We start from the raw sequence: 22,440 nt of genomic DNA, 5'->3' as shown, positions 1-22,440 counted from the left end.
GCAGACTTTGGCAAATTTTAAGAAAGTGTGCAGTGCAGGCCACATCTGCCCATTAGCCACTGAAAGAGCCAATGGCAGTGTGTACATGGGCTAGAGCTAAGTTGCAGGGAGTCAACGGGGTTTTGTGAGTGGTATATACTGGGTTAATACAGATTCAGATTTGGTGCCAGTCTCTCCCTGAAGGCTGTAGAGACAATGACAGCCCTTGCCCTGAAGCCACACATTTCAGTTTCTCCCCACATGTCTCTGGTGCTTTTTGAGCTACTGTTCCTTTTCTGGTGCTTAGGGTGAGTGCTTGTGAGTGACTGAGCCTGTATGCAGGCCTTCTAGGAGAACATCTGGGTTTTTAGCAGCTCTCCATCTCAATAAGATTGGACTGAACAGCCACTGAATTTCACAGCCAGCTGCTGTGAAATTCTCTTCTCAACACTGGAATGCTGGTCCAGGGAGCCTGGTGTGGAGCTAGGACCTCTCAATCCTCAGTGGGGACCTCCGCAGTCACAATGTCCCTCCTGATTCTCAACTGCCACACATGGGTTGGGACCAGCCCACTTCACACCTCTGTCTTTCATACCAGTCTTGATGTGGCCTCTTTTTTTATATCCTTAGTTACATGAGTTCCACTAGTTCAGCTAGTCTTCAAGTGGTTTTCCAGGTTGACTGTTACATAACTGAGCTGTAATTTGATGTGGCTGTGGGAAGAGGCAAGCTCAGTGCTTACCTACTCTGCCATCTTGACCAGAAGTCTCGGATCTCTGAAGTCTCTAGCAGAGCAGTTGATCAGTACTCCTTTTCACTTAAATGAAGACTTTTCCTGCCTTTCAGCTGCTATAATGTTTAGCTTCCATTGCCAAATAAACATTCCCAGTACAGATAAAAACACTATTGTATGAAGTGTGGAAAGGTGGTAGAAATATGGATCTTGTTTTGGGGATAGCAAACCTTTCCCAGTTTAAATGCTACTATATAAAAAGAACGAAACTGGTCATACAAAGATACCTTATAAAGGTGTCAACAGATCACTTTTAAAGTGAATAAAAGAGCAAAGTCAATGGAAGCGGACAACATGGAAGTTATGGACCTTCCTCTTCGCGTACATTAGAGTGATGCTGTAAATCATAAATGAGCTTCTTTTAAGAGCTTCCTATAGTCCAGACATTGTACTAAGTGCTCTAAGTGCAGCCCATTTCAACTCTACTATCACCCAGTGAGGAAGGCATTAAATCATTTTACATACAAGGAAACACATTTAAAGTTCATGTAACTTGCCTAAGTTTACACACCTGTTTATATTTGTGGACTATGAAAAATCAATTTAGAATCATTAGTATAACAACTAGAATAGCTGTAAATATGTTATTTTTCTTTTTATTACTAAAATTATGAATGACTGTAAACCACCATTCAAAGGATTTTTAAAAAATCAACAGGTATTTAAACTTTGAAAAATAAAGCAGAAAGTTACTAATTCTGAGACATAGGAAATCATAGTTTTTTTCCTGGGAGGAGTAAACATTTAGAAAACAAAATAATGTAGGCTGGCTCAACCAATGGTTATTATTTTCAGTATATGATAAGATGCCTTTTATTCTTGACTTACATAAGTAAACTTTCCCATGCTTCAACTTATTGGAAAAATATATGCTACACAATTTACACATAAAAATGCCAAACAACAGAAATTTAGGCACCAGTGATGTACATAATGTGCTAACAAATATAAATAACATATACATTTTATGTCATACATCTGTCATGGAAATGAATCTAAGACATAGTTAATTACAAAAACTGCCTCTTTTCAATTATTCTGTTTCATTGATGTCAAGAAATAAAATGTAAATGTCAAAAAAATAATAAAAAAAGAAAAGGTATTTGTACCTTGAATACATTTTGGTATCTTAGGCTCCCAATTACTGTTAGCTCCACAGGTAAGTAAGCTGCTGCCTTCAAGGTAAAATCCCTCCAGGCATTCCAATGTAACCTGTGCTTTGTAGTAATATTTTTTTCTAAATCCTGCCACCAGTCTTCCATTCCTGAGTACTGGATATTGACATTTGACCACTAAAAGGCAGAGAAATTCCATAATTAATGGAAAGCTGCTCTAACACAGGACAGGAAAACTAGTGCAAAGTTAGTAATTTCCACTGGGAATAAATAGACAAGGCAGGATTTTAATTTAAAAACATCTAATTCCAAGTAAACAGGTATAGAGAAATCTAATATTTTCCCAAGTAGAACAGACTGTCATTATAGTTTATTGGTTTCCTTTGTTTTATTTTGTGATATTTTCTTAAAAATATTTTTTTCAATTGTATTTTTTTCCATTAATATTGATCCCCCTTATACCTTCCTCCCCTCTGCAACCATCACACTGTTGTCCATGGCCATGAGTCCTTTCCCATTTTGCTCAATCCTTTATGTTTTTCCCATACTGACACATTTTTAGAAGTATCTGACTACCAGATACAAATTCTGGGAAATTTCAAAAGCAAATTTTATTCTCTTTAGGGATTTAAAAAAGTCTTGCTGATACTGACGACAGTACACTGCTTTTTTAGAAAGGCAGGAAAGACTCTTGTGAGAATGTTATCCTTATGCTCAAATATAAACATTGATAGGAAGCTAACCATGTAAAGATACGAGAAAAGAAAGTTCTTAGGTAGCAAGAATTTACATGAACTGGGATATTTAAAAATAGAAAGGCCAACGAAGTTAGGGCTGTATTTACCAAACATTTTGGACTATATCTCAATAATCAAAGATCACATTTTACATTGTAACCCATTGTATAATTCTACAGGCCTGAGATAAAGTTAAAAGTCAATACTTAGACTCCATACCACTGTGCTTTGGTATTTTCCAATTATACTCTTCTAATTAGGAAGTAAAATGCTGACCATGACCTTATAGATTGATTTGAGGATACAGTAATGTGTTTGGCAGAATTTGGAAAAGATGAAGCAAATAAACAAACAAGCAAACAAACCAAACCTTGAGTTGTCCAGTAAGTAAAAGAGATTATGAGATTAAATCCTAGCAATAGATAAGGGCCAGTAACATACAGACTTTTAAACCAGAAGAGTGGTTTTCCTCCTTACCTATAGATCTGAATTTCCATCAGGTAAGGTATCCATTTAGCCTGAAGTATTTCCTTTAGCAACATTTGTAGTGTAGGCTGGATAGTGAGAAATTCTCTTACCTTTATCTCAAAATGTTTTTATTTCACTTCCAGGTCTGAAAAAATTCTCCTTGAAAGAGATTTTTAGGTAATGTGTTCTGTTTTTCTTTTAGTACTTTAGCAGATATTATTGTCTTCTAGTCTCCACAGCTCTGCCACGGATCCAAGGGAAGTCAGTTCAGTTCTCACTCTATGGGGGCGGGGGCAATGTAATATGCATTCCTCCCCTTTCTCAGGGCTTCTTTTACTTTAACGTTTGATTGTAGTAGTTTTATCACAAGTGTTTTCACTTAGTGGGGATTTCTTGGTAAAATTTTAAAATTTATTTAACCTACTAGAGTCACTCACATTTCTGGACTTGCGGGTTTGCTATTTTGGTTCAGATGTGAATAATTTTGGGTTAATATTTATTCAAATAATTGTCCATACTGTTATTTCTCCTTTCTGAAATTCCAATAACATGTATGATTGTTTGCTGCTCTTTGCTACATTATCTCTACATATTTTTAATATTTTTTAAAATCATGTTCGATTCGATTGTCCTGAATTTAGGTTCACTGAGCTTTTTCTGTTGTGCTAAAATGCTATTAGTCACATTAATGATTTTAAGTTAGGTGTGTACTGAATTTAATTAACATACAGTAAAACTCTTTTGAGTGTACAGGTTTATGACATTTCATAAATGGAAACACTGTGTAATTACCACCACAGAAAAGACTTTGAAAAGTTCCATTACATCCAACAGTTCCTCATGCCACTTAGTACTCAGCACTCCCACCCCCGACCCCACAACCACCTCCCAAAACCAGCCAGCCGTTGATCTGTTTTCATCCCTATAATATTGATTTTCTAGAATGTGATTATGACTAAGGCTGCTAAGAAGATTGTCACACAGGGGTTCTATGTGCACAAGTTTTAATTTGCTCAGATTGCAGAGCTGTATGGTAAATGTATACTTAACTTTATAAGAAATTGCCAAACTGTGTTCCAAAACAGACATACCACTTTGTATTCTTTAAAAAAAAAAGATTTTATTTATTTATTTCTAAAGAGAGGGGAAAGGAGGGATAAAGAGAGGGAAAGAAATATCAATGTGTGGTTGCATCTCACGTGTTACCTACTGGGGACGTGGCCCACTACCCAAGGCATGTGCCTGACTGGGAATCCAAACAGTGGCCTTTTGGTTCTCAGGCCAGCACTCAATCCACTGAGCCACACCAGCCAGGGTCCACTTTGCATCCTTACCAGCAATGTATGGAAGTTCCAATTGCTTCATATCTTTTCCAGTGTATGGTTCTATTACGTGTTTGTTTTTGCTTTGAATTTCAGCCATTCAAGTAGATGTTCAATGGTATGTCACTGTGGTTTTAAATTACATTTCTGTATTTACTAATCATATTAAGCAACTTCTGATGTACTTCTGCCACCCTTATATTTACTTTGGTGAAATAGGTCTATTCAAATCTTTTGTCTATTTAACAAAATTGGGATGTTTTCTCATTATTGTGTTTCTACATACATAACAGATACAAGTGTATTATCAGAAATGTGCTTGCCAGTATTTTATTCTAGTGTTTATTATCATTTAATTTTTATTCTTGGTACAATGTCTTTTGAGAGAAGAACTTTTCAGTTTTTAAGAAGTCCAATGTGTTCATTATTTTTCATTAAAGGATCAGGCTTGTAAGATTATATTTAATATTTTTTGGCCAAGTCACAAATATTTTCTATGTTTTCTAGTGTAAGTTTTATAATTATAGGTTTAAATTTAAGTCTAAGATCTATTTTCAGTAAATGGTGAAATACGGTCTTAACATGGGCTTAGGGTTTTTAAAAAAATGTTTTTGCATATGGTTATCCAATTGTCCCTGTACTATTAGCTATTCCACTGCATATTTTGTGCGCCAGTAAAGAAATCAACACAGTTTAAAGGGTCTGTTCTAGGGCCTCTATATAGTTCTACTGTTTTCTATGGTCATTCTTTCACCAATACCACACTACCTTAAGCATATGCCTTGTACTATGTTTTATAGTAAGTCTTGACACCAGGAAGATTGAATCTTCTAATTTTTTTCAAAATTGTTTTGAGTATCTTTCCATATAAAGTTTAGTTTTCATTACTATAAAATTTGATGTGGCATTTTTTACTGAGATTGTTTTCAATTTATAGATCAGTTACAGAGAATTGGCATCTTTATTATATTGTCTTTTGATCTATGAACAATCTTTTCAATCTATGAAAAATAGAGAATTTTTCTCTATTAATTAATGTCTTGTTTAATGTCTTTTAAGTGTTCAGTTGGTTTTACCATTCAAATCTTGCACATATGTTGTTAGTTTATTTACAAATAGTTTGTGCAGTTTGGAGCTGTTGTCAATAGTACTTTAAAACTTTGAGTTTCTAATAGATCATTGCCAGTAAATAGACATAGAATTGACTACTGCACATTAAGTTCTTGTCTAAAGCTTCAGTCTTTCATATTTTCTAAACAATCATGCCATAAATGAATAAGGTCTATTTTATTTCTTCCTTTTCAATACATATGCCTTTTTCTATATCTTGCCTCATTGTGCTGGCTATGACCTTCAATATAATACTGAATACAATGGTGAGAGTAGACATCCTATATTGTTTCAACTTTAAGGGGAAATAAATTACTTTATTAACATTAAGTATAATGTTAGCTGTGAGATTCATGTAATGTAGGTGATTTTTGGCAGGTTCAGACAGGTAGCTCACTTCAGTTCCTAATTTGCTAAGTTTTACCATGAAAAGATGATAAATTCTATCAAATGTTTTTTTACATCTATTAAGATGATCATGTGTTTTTCCTTCTTTTATACTCTTTTTATATAGCAAATTATACTGATTAATTTTTAAATTTAAATCAACATCGCATTCATGGAATAAATACTACTTAATTATGATATTGTTATTTTTATATGACAGTATTTAATCTGTTAATATTTTGCTAAGAAGTTTTGATTCTATGTTAATAATGGATACTGTTTATAATTTTCCTAGTTTTGATATCAAGGCAATGCCATCTTTCTATTTTTCTTGAAGAGTTTATATAGAGCTGCTATTATTCACTCCTGAAATGTTTGGTAGAATTACCCAGTGAGGACATGGAGCCTGTAGGTGTCTTTGTCAGAGGTTTAACTTGTCAAAGCTATAGGCATAAAATTCTGTTATTCCCCTATTATACTTTAAATGTATACAGAATATTTAGTAATGTCCTCTTCTTCATTCTTGATATTGGTTGTTTGTATCTTCTTTTATTCTTATCAAACTGGCTATAGGTTTATCTATTTTATTGGTCTTCCCCAAAAGCCATGTATTTATTGATTCTACTTTTTCTCTTTTCAATTTCATTGATTTCTAGTTTTATCATTTCCTTGTTCTTTATTTAAATTGCTTCTTTTTCAATTCTTAAGATAGAATACATCTTAAGCATATATTACTGATCTGAGATCTTTCTCTTTTTCTAATGTAGGTATTTTATGCTATAAATATCCCTCTTTTTTAAAGATTTTATTTATTTTTATTTTTAGAGAAGGAAGGGAGGGAGAAAGAGAGAGAGAGAGAAAAATATCAATGTGTGGTTGCTGGGGGCTATGGCCTGCAACCCAGGCATGTGCCCTGACTGGGAATCGAACCTGCGACACTTTGTTTCACAGCCCGGGCTCAATCCACTGAGCTACGCCAGCCAGGGCTATAAATATCCCTCTTAAGCAATGCTTTTGCTTTGTCCCAGAAATTTTGATATATTGATATATTGTTTAATTTTTATTCCATTCAAAACACTTTTCAATTTTTTGTGACTTGTTCTTTGATTCATTGATGAGTTATTATTGCCATTAATAATTTTCAAATATTTGGGGATTTTACAGATACTATGTTTGTTTTTATTCTACATTCATCCCATTGTGATATTTATTATACAATAAATGAATTAAATTTTGGAAATTAAAAAATTATCTTATTGACTACAATATGTTATTAGAGTTTGTTCTATATGTACTTGAAAAGAGAAACTTTGTTGTCATACAGTGATTTCTTTCTTTCAAGAGTCAAATACACTCCAGTTGTCTCCCTGTTTTTGGTCACACTTGAATGTAGTCAACATTGCTTTTATGCAGTGAACATTGCTTTTTATACCTTGGAGATACTGCAGATTTGTTCCAGACCACAGTAATAAAGAGGGAGTATCATAATAAAGTAAGTCATAATAGTTTTGCTCCTAGGGGTCTCATCTTCCATTTGTAAAAATTACAACATCTATGAAATGCAAAAAAGCAAAGTGCAGTTAAACAAGGTATGATTGTATGTTTTATCCAGAGTTTATCACTCTTGTTGGTGAGAGGTTTAGTCTTTTGCATTTTACCATTTCCTCTGGCCAGAACTCTTATATGTCCCATATTACGAGACTTTATTTTTAAGCCGGTGTGTGTTTTGTGATGCTCTCAAGCAAAAAAAATCTTAATTCATGCATATACACACTAATTCACAATGTATACAGTGAAGTACCAAGAACATTGGGATGATGAGAACATTGGGGAACTCTATAACTAGAAGTATTTTTTAAATCTATTTGCCCTATAGTAAATTAACTTAAAAACTAATTTAACAGGAGGACCAAGCTCATATGACTATTTTGTTTACTTTTTGGCAACAGTATTTTGAAAGTGTTTCCATACTATTTACAAATGAAGAAAGAAAGAAATGGAAATGTTACCTTTACACTGAGGAGGGTCACTGCTCCATTCATTATGCCCAGAACAAATAAGCCTGCTCTCTCCAACAAGTGAATATTCATCTGGTCCATTTGAGGGATTACAACTATAAATTACTACTTCATTATATTCAAATATGTCCTTGTAGCTATTCGTATATTCCCCATTTGATATTTTTCCGGGAGGTTGACATAAAATTCCTTAAAAATAGAAAAAAGACACAGAAGGCAAAAAAAGTTTAAAGATGAAGACAGTATTAGTAACATCCTGTTAACTACCTTCAGTAGTTATTAACATATGAATTTCTACAATCTAGTTGTGAATCCAATGTCCATTAAGAAGAAAGTTTCTATGGGAGAATGTATTATACCAATTCAAAACACTGATGTGGAGCTGTACTTTTAGAATAAAAGTAGTTTTCTTAATACCAGTAGAAGATACCTATGTGAAATAGCTGTATTATCTTCAAGACCATTCCAAGTTTTGCTCTCATCATTAGAGAGGTTGACCGTTTAATGAGAAAATTTGCTGGTGATTAAAAGTAAAACTCAGTGGTCATTGAAAAAGGCTTCACAGTTAATAAACATATCCATGTGTGAATCAGTGGTTCACAGGTAGACTCAGATATCACTGCCTTTCATCACTTTCATCCTTAAGAGTGTACAGTGAAATTTCCAATGCCTGCAAATTGTCTGCTAATGCAATGTGCTGAATCCAGGCATCTTCCTCTAAAGCCAGAACTTGAAGACATTTGAAAAATGTAAAACAATGCCATTATTCTATCACTTGTTTTTAAAGTTTTGATCTTCCATGTAAAAGTTCCATAGTCAAATATGCATCAAGCTTATGAGTTCTTAAACATGAATATATAAATATTTATTGTTAAAATTTATCAGTTTTTGTTCTAAGATAATGGATATCAATTGACTTACCCACCTGAAGATAAGCTCTGTGGGGTCTTTATTAAATTAAAAGCATAAAGGAGTCCCCAGGGAACAGAATTTGAGCACTGTGGCTCTAAATTCTAAAGAGAGAATGTACTTACTTTCACACTGTGGAGGACTGTCACTCCATTCCACACTATTTCCAGAAAGTTCACAATATGCAATTTTTGTTCCAAGTAAGTGATAACTAAATGAGAAAAGAAAGATTACTGTTTTCTTTATTCGTTAAGAAGAAGCACATGATTATAAAGAAAATTTTTATGTGATTGTTTTTCTGCACTATAGTAGTTTGAGGGAGAAATTTCTTAAACAGAATGTATTGAACTGCTAAGCAAGTTGGCAACTTAAAGAGATTTTGCATTTGAACATTCATAGGCCTAGAGAAAAGTGTCTAAATAAGTCTGTCATTGCCTGATAGTCTGGCCTCTTTTCTATTTCCAGGAGGCACATCAACATTCACTTCTCTGAACTTGCTCATGCCATTCAGCCTAGTAAAACGCCCAAGTAGAGAAATCTGGCCCTCGTGCTCAGCTGCCTGGATTTACATCCCAGCTGCCAGACTAACTTGTTATTTGAGCTACCCTTAATGTTTCTCTTTCTCAGTTTCCTCATCTATGAAAATGGTGTAATAGTATATACCTCACAGGGTTGTTTTGAATAGTAGATAAATAGTGTCTGACATATAGTGAGTACTCTGTAAGTTTTAGTAAGTTGTTTTGGAATAATTGACAATGACTATAGGTAAGGAGGGCAAGGGAAAGTAAAGCTGGTCTAATTCTGGGATAGGGACAGAATCCATAAGAAAGAAGTATTTGCTGCTTTTGGATTGTTTGTGGACAACATTTGGAATGTGCATGTGTCCACAGGATGCAGTGGAGAATGGTGGTCAGCTATCCCTCTTTAGGTTAGACTATTTCCTGAAATAGCTCTTCTCTAAACACTATGCTGAAATAGGTCTGCAAGGTGATTCAATGGTTCAACATACACTTAGGAAAGTGAGCAGCTTTTCTCGTTTCTGCCCTTGGCTCTGTTAACTGATGACTCCTTGTCTCTTCCTCCTACCCCTCTAGCCTTCTGTAATTTAATTTCACACAGCTCAGAATCTTTCTCTTATCAAAATTAGAAACCAATATCAAATGGAAACCTGGATAATTCACAAAATTGCAAGCATTTACACTTTTAAACATCCAATAGATCAAACAGAAATTAGAAAATACTTTGAAATGAATGAAAATGAAAACATAATATCCTAAAACTTTTTGGATGCAGCGAAAGTATTTCCAAGGGAGGGATTTATGGTTATAAACACTTACAACAAAGAACAAGAGCTCTGCAATCAACCACCTAACTTTACAACTTGAACAATTAAAAGGATTAAATACAGTGTTAGCCAAAGAAAGGAAATAATAAAGTTTGGAGCAGAGATAAATAAAACATCGTAAAGAGAAACAAGAGAGAAAAATAAATCAAACTAAAAGTTATTTGGTCAGAAAGATCAACTAAATTGATGAAACTTTAGCTAGATGGACTAAGAAAAAAAAGAAGACAAATTACTAAATAAAAAATAAAACTGGGGGCATTAATACTGATTCTACAAAAACACAAAATATTTTAAAGTACTATGAACAACTTGATCCAACAAACTGGAAAACCTGGATAAAACGGAAAAATTCCAGAACACAAAACTGAGCAAGACTGAATCACACACACACAAAATATGACATCTGAGTAGACTTATAATTTGTAAGACTGAATCAGTAATCAGACATCTTCCAAGAAAGAAAAGCCAGAGAGACCTGATGCTTTCACTGGTGAATCCTACCAAACATTTCAAGAAAAACTCATACCAGGTGTTCTCAGGCTTCTCCAAAGTGTTGCAGAGGAAAGAAGCCCTCCGAACTTATTCCATGAGAAGAGCATTACTGTGACACCAAAGGCAGAAAAAGATTACAAGAAAAGAAAGCCACAGACCAATATCCATTCTGACCTTTGATGCAAAAACATGCATCAAATCATAGCAAATAGAAACCAGAAAGATTATCCACCATGCACAAGTGAGTCTTATTCCTGAATGCAAGGGTAACTCAGTATAGGAAAATTGATCTAGGTAGTCTTCCATATGAACAGAATGAAGGGAAAAAAACCCAACAGGATCATCTCAACGGATGCAGAAAAAGGACTTATTAAAATTTAACACTCTTGCATAGAAGTACTCACAATCTAGGTATAGGAGGTAAGTACCCCTAGGATAATAAATGCTATGCGTGAAAAACTCACAACAGACATCATACGCAATGGTTAAAATCTGAAAGCTTTCTTCTAAGATCAGGAACAATACAAGGATGCTCACTTTTGCCACTTCTACTTAACAAAGTACTAGAAGTTCTAGCCAGAGAAATTAGACAAGAAAAAAAGATATAAAAGGCACCCAGTTGGTTAGGAAGAAGTAAAATTGTCACTATTTGCAGATAATAAAATCTTAAATGTAGAAAACCCTAGAAATTACACTCACACATATACACGCAAATTCTGCTAGAACTAATAAATGAATACAGCAGAGTAGCAGTATACAAAGGCAATATTAAAAAATCAGTTGCATTTTTACAGTGTATTATATTTACCCTCCAAATGCATATTTTTCACAGATTTTCAAATATATACTATTAAAAGAGTCCTATAGAACAAAGCTACTATTAAGTGCTTGGTAATAGTTTTTCAGACCTTCATTCTTTGTAGCAGTCTGAGAAATCAGGTTTTCCAACTAAGAGGTCTTGATCAATCTTATGGTCCAGACTAACCAGGTCAATATTCTTCTGACACTTTACAGAATTATCTCAATGTAATAATATCCTTGGTGGGCAAATCTACCTCTCGTTCTGTAAGCCCTCCTTCAACTCTGAGGGTTGGCCATGTGAAATAGCGTACACTTTGTTGTTAAAGTAATGTCACTATGATTACTACATTTTTAATGCTAATGATACACATAAAACTATAAAATTTTCCTTTTCTTCAATTTAAATTTCTATTCATTACATATCTTTTCAGTCTCCATAAAAACATTAAGAGCTGACTGGCTACAAGTCCAACTTGTCACACAGAAAGCAAGATGAAATCAAAATCATGGGAATGCTTAGAAGAGAACCAAACAGAAATAGAACTAGTGATATTTACCTTATCTCTCTAAGGAGCAACTTACCCGTCATTACAAACATAGTGAGCCTGTGAACCAAACTGGTAAGTTCCATTTACGTAGACCACTTGACCATTTGTGGGATCTGCTAGCTGTGGGCATGATTTTTCTAAAAGGAAATGTTCAAATTTGTTGTTTTTTATCCATTTTAAAACAGATTTGAATCAAAGTCAAAATTCTACATTACTCTTTTATTTTTATTTATTTTATATATTTTCTCTTTTTTTATTTTAATTGTTGTTCAAGTACAGTTTTCTGCCTTTTACCCCCATCCCAGCCCACCTCCTGAGCTCTCCCCACCTCCCTCCCATCTCCACCCCCCAACCCTGTTACTGTTCATGTGTCCTTTATACTAGTGCCTTCAAACCCTTCCCCCCTTCCCCTAAATTCCCTCCCTTCTCCTCTCTGTTCACTGTCAGCCTATTCTCAATTTCAGTGTCTTTGGTTATATTTTGCTTGTTTGTTTGTTTTGTTGATTAGATTCCTGTTAAAGGTGAGATCATATGGTATTTGTCTTTCACTGCCTGGCTATTTCACTTAACATAATGCTTTCCAGTTCCATCCATGCTGTTGCAAAGGGTAGGAGCTCCTTCTTTCTTTCTGCTGCATAGAATTCCATTGTGTAAATGTACCATAGTTTTTTGATCCATTCATTTACTGATGGGCACCTACATAGCTTCCAGCACTTGGCTATTGTAAATTGTGCTGCTGTGAACACTGGGGTGCATAGATTCTTTGGGGCTGATGTTTCAGGGTTCTTAGTTTATAATTCTAGCAATGGAATTAATGGGTCAAAAGGCAGATCCATTTTCAGTTTTCTAAAACTCTCAACAAAATATTGGCAAACTGTATCCAACAATACATTAAAAAGATCATATATTGCTCTTGTAAATTCATTTAACTATTTAAAGCCCAAACTTAAGATTCACATTTACCCTGATAAGCAATTGACAAGAAAAAGATTCCCAGGAGATTTTCAAAGACATTGCTATCTAACATCCACACTCCCATGAGAAAATCACCATTGCAGCAGTCAAATATGCACTCTAATGTGTGTAAAAATCTCCAGAGCAATAAAAAGAAAAGTTTTGTGTACTTACTTGTACAAGCCTCCTGGAGGGGTGTCCAAGTGCTATCAGGCTGACAAACAGCGGTGGTAGCGAGAAGAGGTACAATACGCTTGTATCCTAAACGACACTTAAATTCGACTCTGTCCCCATGACGATAAAAGGGTGCAGGATTACCCTTGAACATCATAGATTCAAATCTTGGTGGATCACCACAGGCATCTGGGCATAAGAGAATCAGAAGAGGCCAATGAAGTGTTTTATCTTTTCATCAGCCAGGGACTGTAGTCTGGCAGTGGTTAGGTGGTGCAGAATAAATGGAAAGGTCCTTGGCAAGTTTTTAAATGCTTGCTTCATGCATCTACACAAGCTGAGGATATGCCGTGCTTACTTTAAATAACATTCTATTAGCTTTTGTTTTGTTGGGGAGTAAGGTAAATATTCACTCAACAGTAAATTGAAATGACAAATATCAAGGTTGGGGTGTCAAAAAGTATATATAGTTATTCATCTTTTCCTACTTTTTTTCTGAGTTCATTTCACACTTCTACCCTAAGAAGACTTCCATAGTATATAGTCCTTGGTCAGATTACTCTTCCATAATTTGAAATATAAATTGATGATGATTTGTCACTTCATGCTCAGTCTTCTCTCTGAAGGCAACTTTGTCAAGGACAGAGAAGCATCTGTATTCTTTGTACCCAGTGGGTGCTCTAGAAATGCTATGTTATGATGTGATTAAATAAGCATTGTAGATTCATAGATCAAAATAAATATGGACTAAACTATTTCAAAATATAAGACTTCATGTCATATGTTTCATATCAGTGAACTGAGCATTTTATATGTGAATAGATATTTAGATATCAACATTTACTACTTTTAATAACCTTTGATGAAGAAAAAACTGCTTTCTTGGACATTACTTTAAATGTAATTTAATCTCTCTTCACCGATCAATGGATCATATATTCTCTCCGAAGTGCTTTGAGGTAGCTGTTTGGGCTGTGTGTCCAACAATTCCTGATAGTAAAATTACTACATTGCTATGCCATAAAATTTTTTACTTTGGGTTTTTTTTTAAGTAGACTTTTCTGCTTCTTATGATTTCTACATCAGCAATTTTTCTTTCCCTTAAATTATTTGTAGGCTTGAAAACCTAACAAATGTGTTAGAACAATATGTAAAATAATGTGCTGGAGACACATTAAGCCCTAAAGGGCTAAAAGAGTGCAGAGGCCTCTCCTACAAGGCTAAGGACTGAAGGAGAAAGGAGAAAGGTCTGTTTTGAAAACCCTGAGAAACCTTTCCTCTCTTACTCCTTGAATCTTGGTCTTCCGATTGAGAGACCAGCAAAGAGAACTCTAAACAAGGGCAATTTTACTCTTATTTCATATCATATTCTAAATTCTAACATCCTCTCTATATACACAGTCTACCATTTCATTTCTATCATATCTCATAATCGAACTACTGGCAAAATGTTTCAACATTTCCACTACGCTGACCTTGGTATCTGAATACAACTGCCTGTAACAAAACAAATACAAAAGGCAAACAGCATTTTAAGAAAGAAGATTAGTACAGAGGTGAGTTTTATTAATAACATTACATTTATTGAGTACAGCGAGACAGACATTCTTAAAATAGGAAAAAAACACACGGGCTAGAAATGCTACATAATTCCACTCAGAATACATAACATCATTTCAAAATTTCCTGGAACCACCAAGAAAGAAACCACATAACAACATGTCTGTGATTTAATCATACAAGTGTTCTTTGTTTTATGCATTCAGTCTTTGTAACTGCATTACCTGCTTTGTATGGAAAGCAGATTAAGAAGAGAGGAAGCCCAATATTACTCTCATATATATATAGTCTCTGCATGGAAAAGGAAAAGTCAATTGGCTGCTTTAACCTATTCAACTAATTCAAAGTATTTCTTCCCACGAACATGCATTATTAAAGATGCTTACAATAATGTGCAGAATTTAAAATATGGTTGGCTACCAGTTGATACTTGGTTTATATATTGTGATAATCGAGTCTAATATCACACATTTTAATAATCAAATTTCTTACCTTGCTCAGAACACTGAATTTCCTTCCATCAATGATGTTCAAACCAAACATTTCCAGATACAGAAAAACAGCATACTGACTTATTTTTCTAGGTAGTTTATAATAAGTTTACTACTGGGCCGAAATACTGTATTTCAACAATAGATGACATTATGTAATATGATGGGCTGCATTTAGAAAATTTTCTAATGTTCGAGGTGAGTTTTAGGAAAATGTAATAGTTTTCTACTATTGGCCAAAAGAACTGTTCACCTTGTCTACATTTGCCAACCCTGGGTAAGTACTTTCTACCTGCTTGCAAAAATTAAAATCACTTTCTCACATGAGTACACACACAGCCCTACCCAGATGATGCCTTCAGAAAATCATGGTCTCTCATTAAACTGGAGCCCAGTGAAACCTGACCATCTTGCTCTTTCTTCCCACTGTCTACACAACCTATTTTTAAACTTTCTTTGCTTCCCAAAATGCAGACTCTGGCATCTACACCTCTGTTATTTCTCACTTCTGACTCATTTCTAGGCCTACAAAAATCACTAAATTACTTTAAAAGTCATTAAGTGGCCTTGTTTTTCTACAAATCCTAACATTTTCTTCCTCAGTAATTTCAGTTACACTGTTTCTAACATCTGGAGCTATTGATCATTCTGTCTTTGCTCCTTTCTGTCTGAAAAGCTCTCTTTGGTTTCCAGGACAGCACAACCACCTTGGTTTTCAGTTTGTCCTCTGGCTAGTCTTCCCTCTCTGCCTGATCAGATAATGGGATAATGGGATGTTCCTAATGGTCTTTCTGGGAACTCTTGTTACTTCATTCTGCGGACACCCTTGGTGGGTAGATATACTCCCACAACCTTGTTACCCCCGAGGAGAGCTGCCTCCCAAATCCCTCTCCATTCTAGATCTCTACTTGGGGTGCTAGGTCTACATATTCAGTTGCCACTCCACACAACTCCACTTGGAAAGTGTCAGGCTATCTTAACATAATGAATTCACCCTTTTGATTCTTCACATTTACACATACCCAGCAAACTAGATATATTGTTTCCACAACTGAATGCTTGTTCATCCCTCTAGTGCTGTCCTTTACTTCTACAACCACTGTCATTTATCTGGATTGTGACCAGTTTCTGGATAGATCTTCTCGCCTACCTTGGTACTATCCATTCAATTCATTTTTCATAATGCTACCAGAGTAATATTGCTATGACACAGTGACCAAGGACCTCCCAAGCCAGATACTTTTCAATGGATACCCAATGTCCTCAGGATAATGTCTAAGGCTCCTTAGCATGACTAAAGACTTTCACAGTACAATCTGTCACTATCTGAATCCTGCTTTCTCTTGCACACTATTCTCAAGCCATATTCAGTTCCTTGTAGTGGCCATTAAATTACTTAAGTTTTTTGAATTGTGTTCGCATGCTAGGCCTGCATGCATCATTTTCCTTCAGCTTTGATCAGAGACCCTGCCATTCTTCCCACCTGCTAACCCTTCAGCTCCATCTTAGATGAGACTCCTTCCTTGAGGCTCTTCATGTCTCTCACTTAAGTACTGAGTTAAGTGTCCTCATGCTTCCCCACTTTTCTCTTAAACACTTTTACTATAGTAACTGTTTATTGTTTATGCTCTCTATGAGACTGTCACCTCCTTGAGGACCTCGTCTCATTCATTGCTGCACCTAGCATTAGAGGTGAGTGAACACAGATACCAGTTCTAGACACTCTCAGATCAACATTCAGTTCTTTACTGTTCAGCCAGCTTGTCTTGGAGATGTCTCCAAATCATAATTTTTCTTTGTTATTCTTATGCCTGTGTTCATTTTTTATTAATTTATTTATCGATATTTCCCTTTATCAAATTTCTTTCATGTCAAAACATTTATGCTTAGTTTATTATGTACCCATTTCTCATTATTGTTATTATTAGAAATGGCTTTTAAATATTACCTAAGCTGAATTCCAAATACTGTAGGTTATATTTTTTCCTAAAGTATGGCAATGGTTGGCTATGAAAGATTCGGGTACTTGATTCTTACAATGATAGTGATGTTATGAATAAGTTTAGAAATAGCAAACATAGAGCACTACCTGTGCCAACCATTATTTCAAGTGCTTTTTAAGTAACTTAATCTTAATTATGCCATGAGTTGGGTACTCTTTCCCCCTCTTCAATATGAGCAAACTGAAGCATAGGCAGGTGAAGTAACTTGCTCAAGAATACATTCCTAGTAGGCAACTGATCCAGGAGCCGAGCCACCCAGGCAGCCTGGTTCTACTACAAACACTGCTGCCTGTGTGGAACACTTGCATGCTTACACCAGCACACCCTGTTTGCAATTTAGTCCTCAAGAATACGTCTTCTACTAAGCCTGGAGAAATTAAAGCAACACTACTTTAGATTTGTACTGTGCTAAGTCAAACAGAAGTGCTCAAGGTGCCCTAAAAGAACAGGTAATGACATTGTAGTTTAAATTTTATGGTGATAATGATTCACTACTAACTACCCTGTTTCTTTTTACAATTAGTCACTCTTCGATCTAGTTCTATGCCTTTCTCCTGCCTACTTTGCTCTACTGCTGCCACAGTGGACAGCTCAAGAGTCCATGAATGCCCTGAGCCCTATCACATCCCTCCGTCTTTGCTCAGTCACTGCTCCCTGTGCTCTGCATACCCTCCCCCCACCTCAGCTCTCATCTTGTGGACTTAATTCACTCAACATCTCCTCTAGGAAGCATTGTCTCCTTGCCCTGAGGAGGCAGTGACCAGTCCTCTATTCTTGGACTCAGTCTTCTGCATGGATCTCTTAGGTCACTAGCAGATGTTTTTGAGTTTATTAGTTAACATGGCTGATTCCACTCATCCATGTGGCCATAAGACCTAGCTCAGAATGTCCTCCATAGCAGCTATTCAAAAAAAATTCAATACTCAATGTACCAGTGCTGTCAAATAAAAAACGATGGTAAAAAAGATGTTGTAATGAATACAATATTGAAAATAATCATTTAAAACTCTATGCACTGGAGAAGAATTTGGATATGTAATTTTTTTTTGTTGCCTATCTGCCAGTATCCTGGTAACCTAGCAATTGATAGGCAAACAACTGGTGTCTTTACATTGTAATATGCAAACTAAGGAAACTAAGAAACTCCTGTGTAAGCACTTGTTGATCATAGTTTTTTTTTTAATTAGAAAGAAAGGAAAAAAACTAAAATAGGTATTAGAGAACACATATAACAGTATATTGTGGGTTTGTCCAAAAAGAAGACCCCTTCTAGAAGAGTGAGATTGTTCCTGGAAATACAAGTGTTCCTTCCTGCAACTTACTAGAATTTGACAACGAACTCTGAGATGCCAGCCTCCCACACACAACACTGTCTGCTTGCAAATCCATCTTCTGAGCCACTTCAAGAGAGTAATGTTTATTTTATCCACATGTTTTCCCTGCCCAGCAAAGTGATTTCTCATTTTTAATTTTTGTCTAAGTTTTATTTTATTCTGATTTTAACTTTCAACCTTAAACTTAACCTTGTTTTCATCCCCTTCATTTCTAGTTTTGTTACCTTCCATGTTGCACCCTACATTTTATGTATTTTCCTCTATTCCAAATAGCATTCACAGTGTTCTTCAACTCTAGTGTTAAGCCTATACTAAACTTTATTCTTCTTTAAAAATTTCTTCTAGTTTTCTTACCATCACTGTTCCCTTCCCTCCCTCATGGAAACAAAGTTTTTGATGATCAGTAACAAGAAGACTGGAGCAACATGAGCCCTGCAGGCTCTACATAAACGGGAAAAGAGCTTCTCCAACCCTCAGCTGTCTTTGCCTTAGCTTGTCAGGCACCACTGAAAGGCCATCCTAAGCATGGCTCTTTGAAGAACCTTTCCCTTGGAGCAAGAGAGATTTGTTCCTAGGCCCTGAGCCCCGGCTAAACATTATACTTCATTTTTCTGACACTGAATAGTTATACAAATATATTGATACTGAGGCAAAAAATTGGACATTTGCAACCGCAAGTGTGACAAGACAGACAAAATCTCTGTATTCCAGTGGACAGAGGATAGAAAAGACAGTTTCAGAAGAGTGATTCCAAGTAAGGGAGGATTGGAACTGGAGTGTGTGTGTTTTTTAGATATAGTTCCCTCAGAGACAGTTCCTCAGGGAGTAAGATTGCAAATGAGTCTGAAGGATAAGACGCAGCCAATTATGTAAGAGGCAGCAGGAGAATGTTCCCACACTGAGGAACAGCAAGGGCAGAAGCCCCAAAGCAGCAGAGTTTAGCCTGTCTCATGAGCAGAAAAGTCTCCCCTTGACCAGTCACTTGTTAAATGCTGTCAAAGAACCATGGTTCCTTCCCTCCAGAGCACCTGTCTGGGGTTGTAACATATCAGTATTATGCTTTGGTTACTGTCTGCCAGTCCCAATAAATTTCAGCAAATGTTGATTGATTGCCTACTGTGTGCCTAGATCTAACAGTGGGCAAAACATAGTCCCTGCTTATATTCCAGTATGTGGGTGTTTGTGTGCATGTGTGTGCATGAGTGAGGAAAAAATAGTGAAACAAAGATCATGAAAGTAGGAATGGTTTGTTATTGCTCACCAGTGTGGCCCCCAAACCAGTACAGGACCTGGCACATAAAAGGCAAATATTTATTGAATGAATTCTGCTAAGGAAAGAATGCTGCATGCAAAATGTATATGTAATAGGGTCCTAAAATAATTGGGGCATAGACACACAAGTGCATATAAAGACAGAAGGAAATATACCCAAGTATTAAAAATAATTACCCTTTCATTGTGTACATTTTATACAATACACATGATTTTTAGCATACACACACACACATAGTAGTACTTATTCCATTGAATGAAACATGTATCAAACTGAGTAGATGGCCTTCAGCTTTCGTTTATGAGCTTTAGAGGAAAACCATATTACAGTTACTTATCAATCATTTCTTAGAATACTCATTTCTGATTAGGTTTGGTTACCAGTAGTTTTTAGGTTGTTCCAGACCTCACCTCAAATAGAACCCAATCTAATGAAAAAAAGGGGGAAAAAAAAACATTGCCCAAAAGACATTTGGGGATAAAAAATGATAATGTCTGTATTGGATGGGAATAGGAAGATTACTCCACGTTTGTTTGTTTATTTTTAAAGCAACAGCCTCAAACCAATAATACAATTTTGGAGCAACAAAGAGCCTGTTACTTTATGTACAAAAGGCACTGCATGCCCATCTAAAATCCTCTAAATCCCAGGACCTAGAGTTAGCTGTCACCTCAAGGGTTCCCTGCAAAACATGTGCTCCCCAGCCCCCATGGAGAGCAAGCAGCGAGCTTCCTTGCCGCACATCTCGTACTGCTGGCCTGGACAATTGTACAAAGCACACACCCGCTAACACCCAATTCGAGCTCCTCTCAGGCCTACCCAGAAGGGCCTAAACACCAAGACATTACGCCTTCTCGGAGGACTGCATAGCTTCCCCATCCGCACAGCACCTGCTCTAGCAACATTCCCAGGCACCTGGGCACCCCTTGAGCACCCGGCCTGCGCTTCCCATCCCGCTTGGCTCAGTCCAGAAACATGCAAGCTATTTCTTGGACCCTGGCCAACACCCGCCCCCACCCAGCGCCCCGCAAGGCTCAATGATGCCGACCACCAAGCAAACTTCACCGCCGGCACTTCAGGGCCCCACTCCCCTAGTATCCCGGCACAGCACAACCCCGAGGAGCTCTAGCCACGCCTTCACCCCAACTGTGCACCTCCGGGATCGCCCAAGTCCCTTGACTCTTGGTGGACCCACCAAATCTCCCTCTCCTCGCCCTCGGCTCCAGTCGGCCATCTCCCCAACAAGCTCCAGTTCGCCTATAGAGTTCACACCCTCTCCCATCCCCTACCGGAGGTTTTGGGTAGCTGGAGCACTAGGGCCACCAAAACGATCCCAGCAAAGCGCCAAGAAAAACAGGGACTCCCGGGGCGGCTGGGAGGTGCCGTGCGCGGCGCATGAGACGCCCTCATTTTCCAAGAGATCAACTTGGAAACTGGAGCGACAGAGAACATTTACCTTTTCGAGTGCAGACACCAAACGCAACAATCCCCGGACTCAAAGTGTCTAGTGAGGTACCAATGATGGGCGTGGCCTGAGCCACGACGTTCAGGGTCGGGCGGGGCCGAACGCCCGGGCTGTTGCGTTAGGTCTGGACGGATGGCGGTGGTTCTGATCCGTTGCATCCCCCTGGCAGCCGAGGTTCTGCCCGCGCCCGCGGTCGGGCGGGGGGGGGTGGGGGGGCGGTCTGACAGTTCTCTGGCTTCCTGGCTACCGGGAATCGTCCCTGCCACTTGCGAGACTTGGTGGTTCACCACCACGTTCATCAACAGTTAGCGTTTTCAAAAGCTGCTCATAGTTACACTTTTCAAAAGCTGACGATAATGATACCCGAGGACTGTTTTTCTCAGAGGTGTCATTATCACCTCAAAAAGATTTAGAGGAAATAAACCCCTTCCCCTTTTCTTCCCTGGCAGTTCTATTTAGTTAGCTCATGACCCATGTATTGAGAACTTACTTAAGACCCCGGCACCGTGCTAGGTCAGTGGGTACTAGAGCAGATACCACCCCGCCCCTGCCTCCGAGGAGCTCGTAGTGTGTGCAGGTTCTAGTGGGTCATGCTGTCAGGGCAGTGTAATGAAGGATCAGGGTTGTTCAAGGTGCTGGTGTGCCTCGCGGAAAGGTCACGAGTGCACTTTTTAACCCCACATTCACCTGGGTGGGCTCTGGACTTCTAAGGGGCTCCCACCACCCTGCCCCTTTGCCTGGCGTGCCAGCTCTCCTTTGACCAGGCTCACAGAGACCCCTGTAATTCCAGGGAAGAAGGAAGCTTTGGGGAGGCTCTCCAGCCCTCCCCCTGAACTAGGAGAGTCTTCCTTGTGCTGCTTCTCACCCCAGGGGCTGGCGGGAATAATGGAGTTTGCATGCAGTCCTGAATTCAGCTGAAGATCCTCGAGGCTGGGAAAAGGGTGCCCATGCCATCTTCCTTGGAGCTGTGTTGGCCCCCAAGACGTTTGGTTTGGAGATAATAGAAACTTTTTCTTTTTTAATTTTAAAGAATGGTGATAGTGTTACAGAACAAGGCGGGCCTGGGACAATATACTATTACTGAAAGAAGCCACCAGGTCCATTATGTCTGCCTCCAGAGGAAAGACATCTCTCAATGCCAGAGATTCGTGAAAAGGAAATG

The 22,440-nt window shown here is 37.4% G+C and overlaps 1 protein-coding gene across 1 annotated transcript; it reads right to left on the bottom strand.

Moving 5' to 3' along the window:
- Positions 1-1,433: 1,433 nt before the first annotated feature.
- Positions 1,434-21,379, bottom strand: LOC114512184 (membrane cofactor protein-like). Its single transcript, XM_028531081.2, has 6 exons — positions 21,270-21,379; positions 13,153-13,341; positions 12,059-12,161; positions 8,964-9,049; positions 7,921-8,118; positions 1,434-2,064 (listed from the first exon to the last, which is right to left on the bottom strand). Exons 2-6 carry the CDS (start codon positions 13,307-13,309, stop codon positions 1,802-1,804), a joined length of 807 nt encoding a protein of 268 aa, XP_028386882.2. The 5' UTR covers positions 13,310-13,341; positions 21,270-21,379; the 3' UTR covers positions 1,434-1,801.
- Positions 21,380-22,440: the final 1,061 nt, after the last annotated feature.

Source organism: Phyllostomus discolor, chromosome 14, assembly GCF_004126475.2.
Source record: "Phyllostomus discolor isolate MPI-MPIP mPhyDis1 chromosome 14, mPhyDis1.pri.v3, whole genome shotgun sequence".
Classification (NCBI taxonomy): Eukaryota; Metazoa; Chordata; class Mammalia; order Chiroptera; family Phyllostomidae; genus Phyllostomus; species Phyllostomus discolor.
The sequence above is the reverse complement of the archived record's forward strand: the minus strand, read 5'-3'. Positions and strand labels throughout refer to the sequence as shown.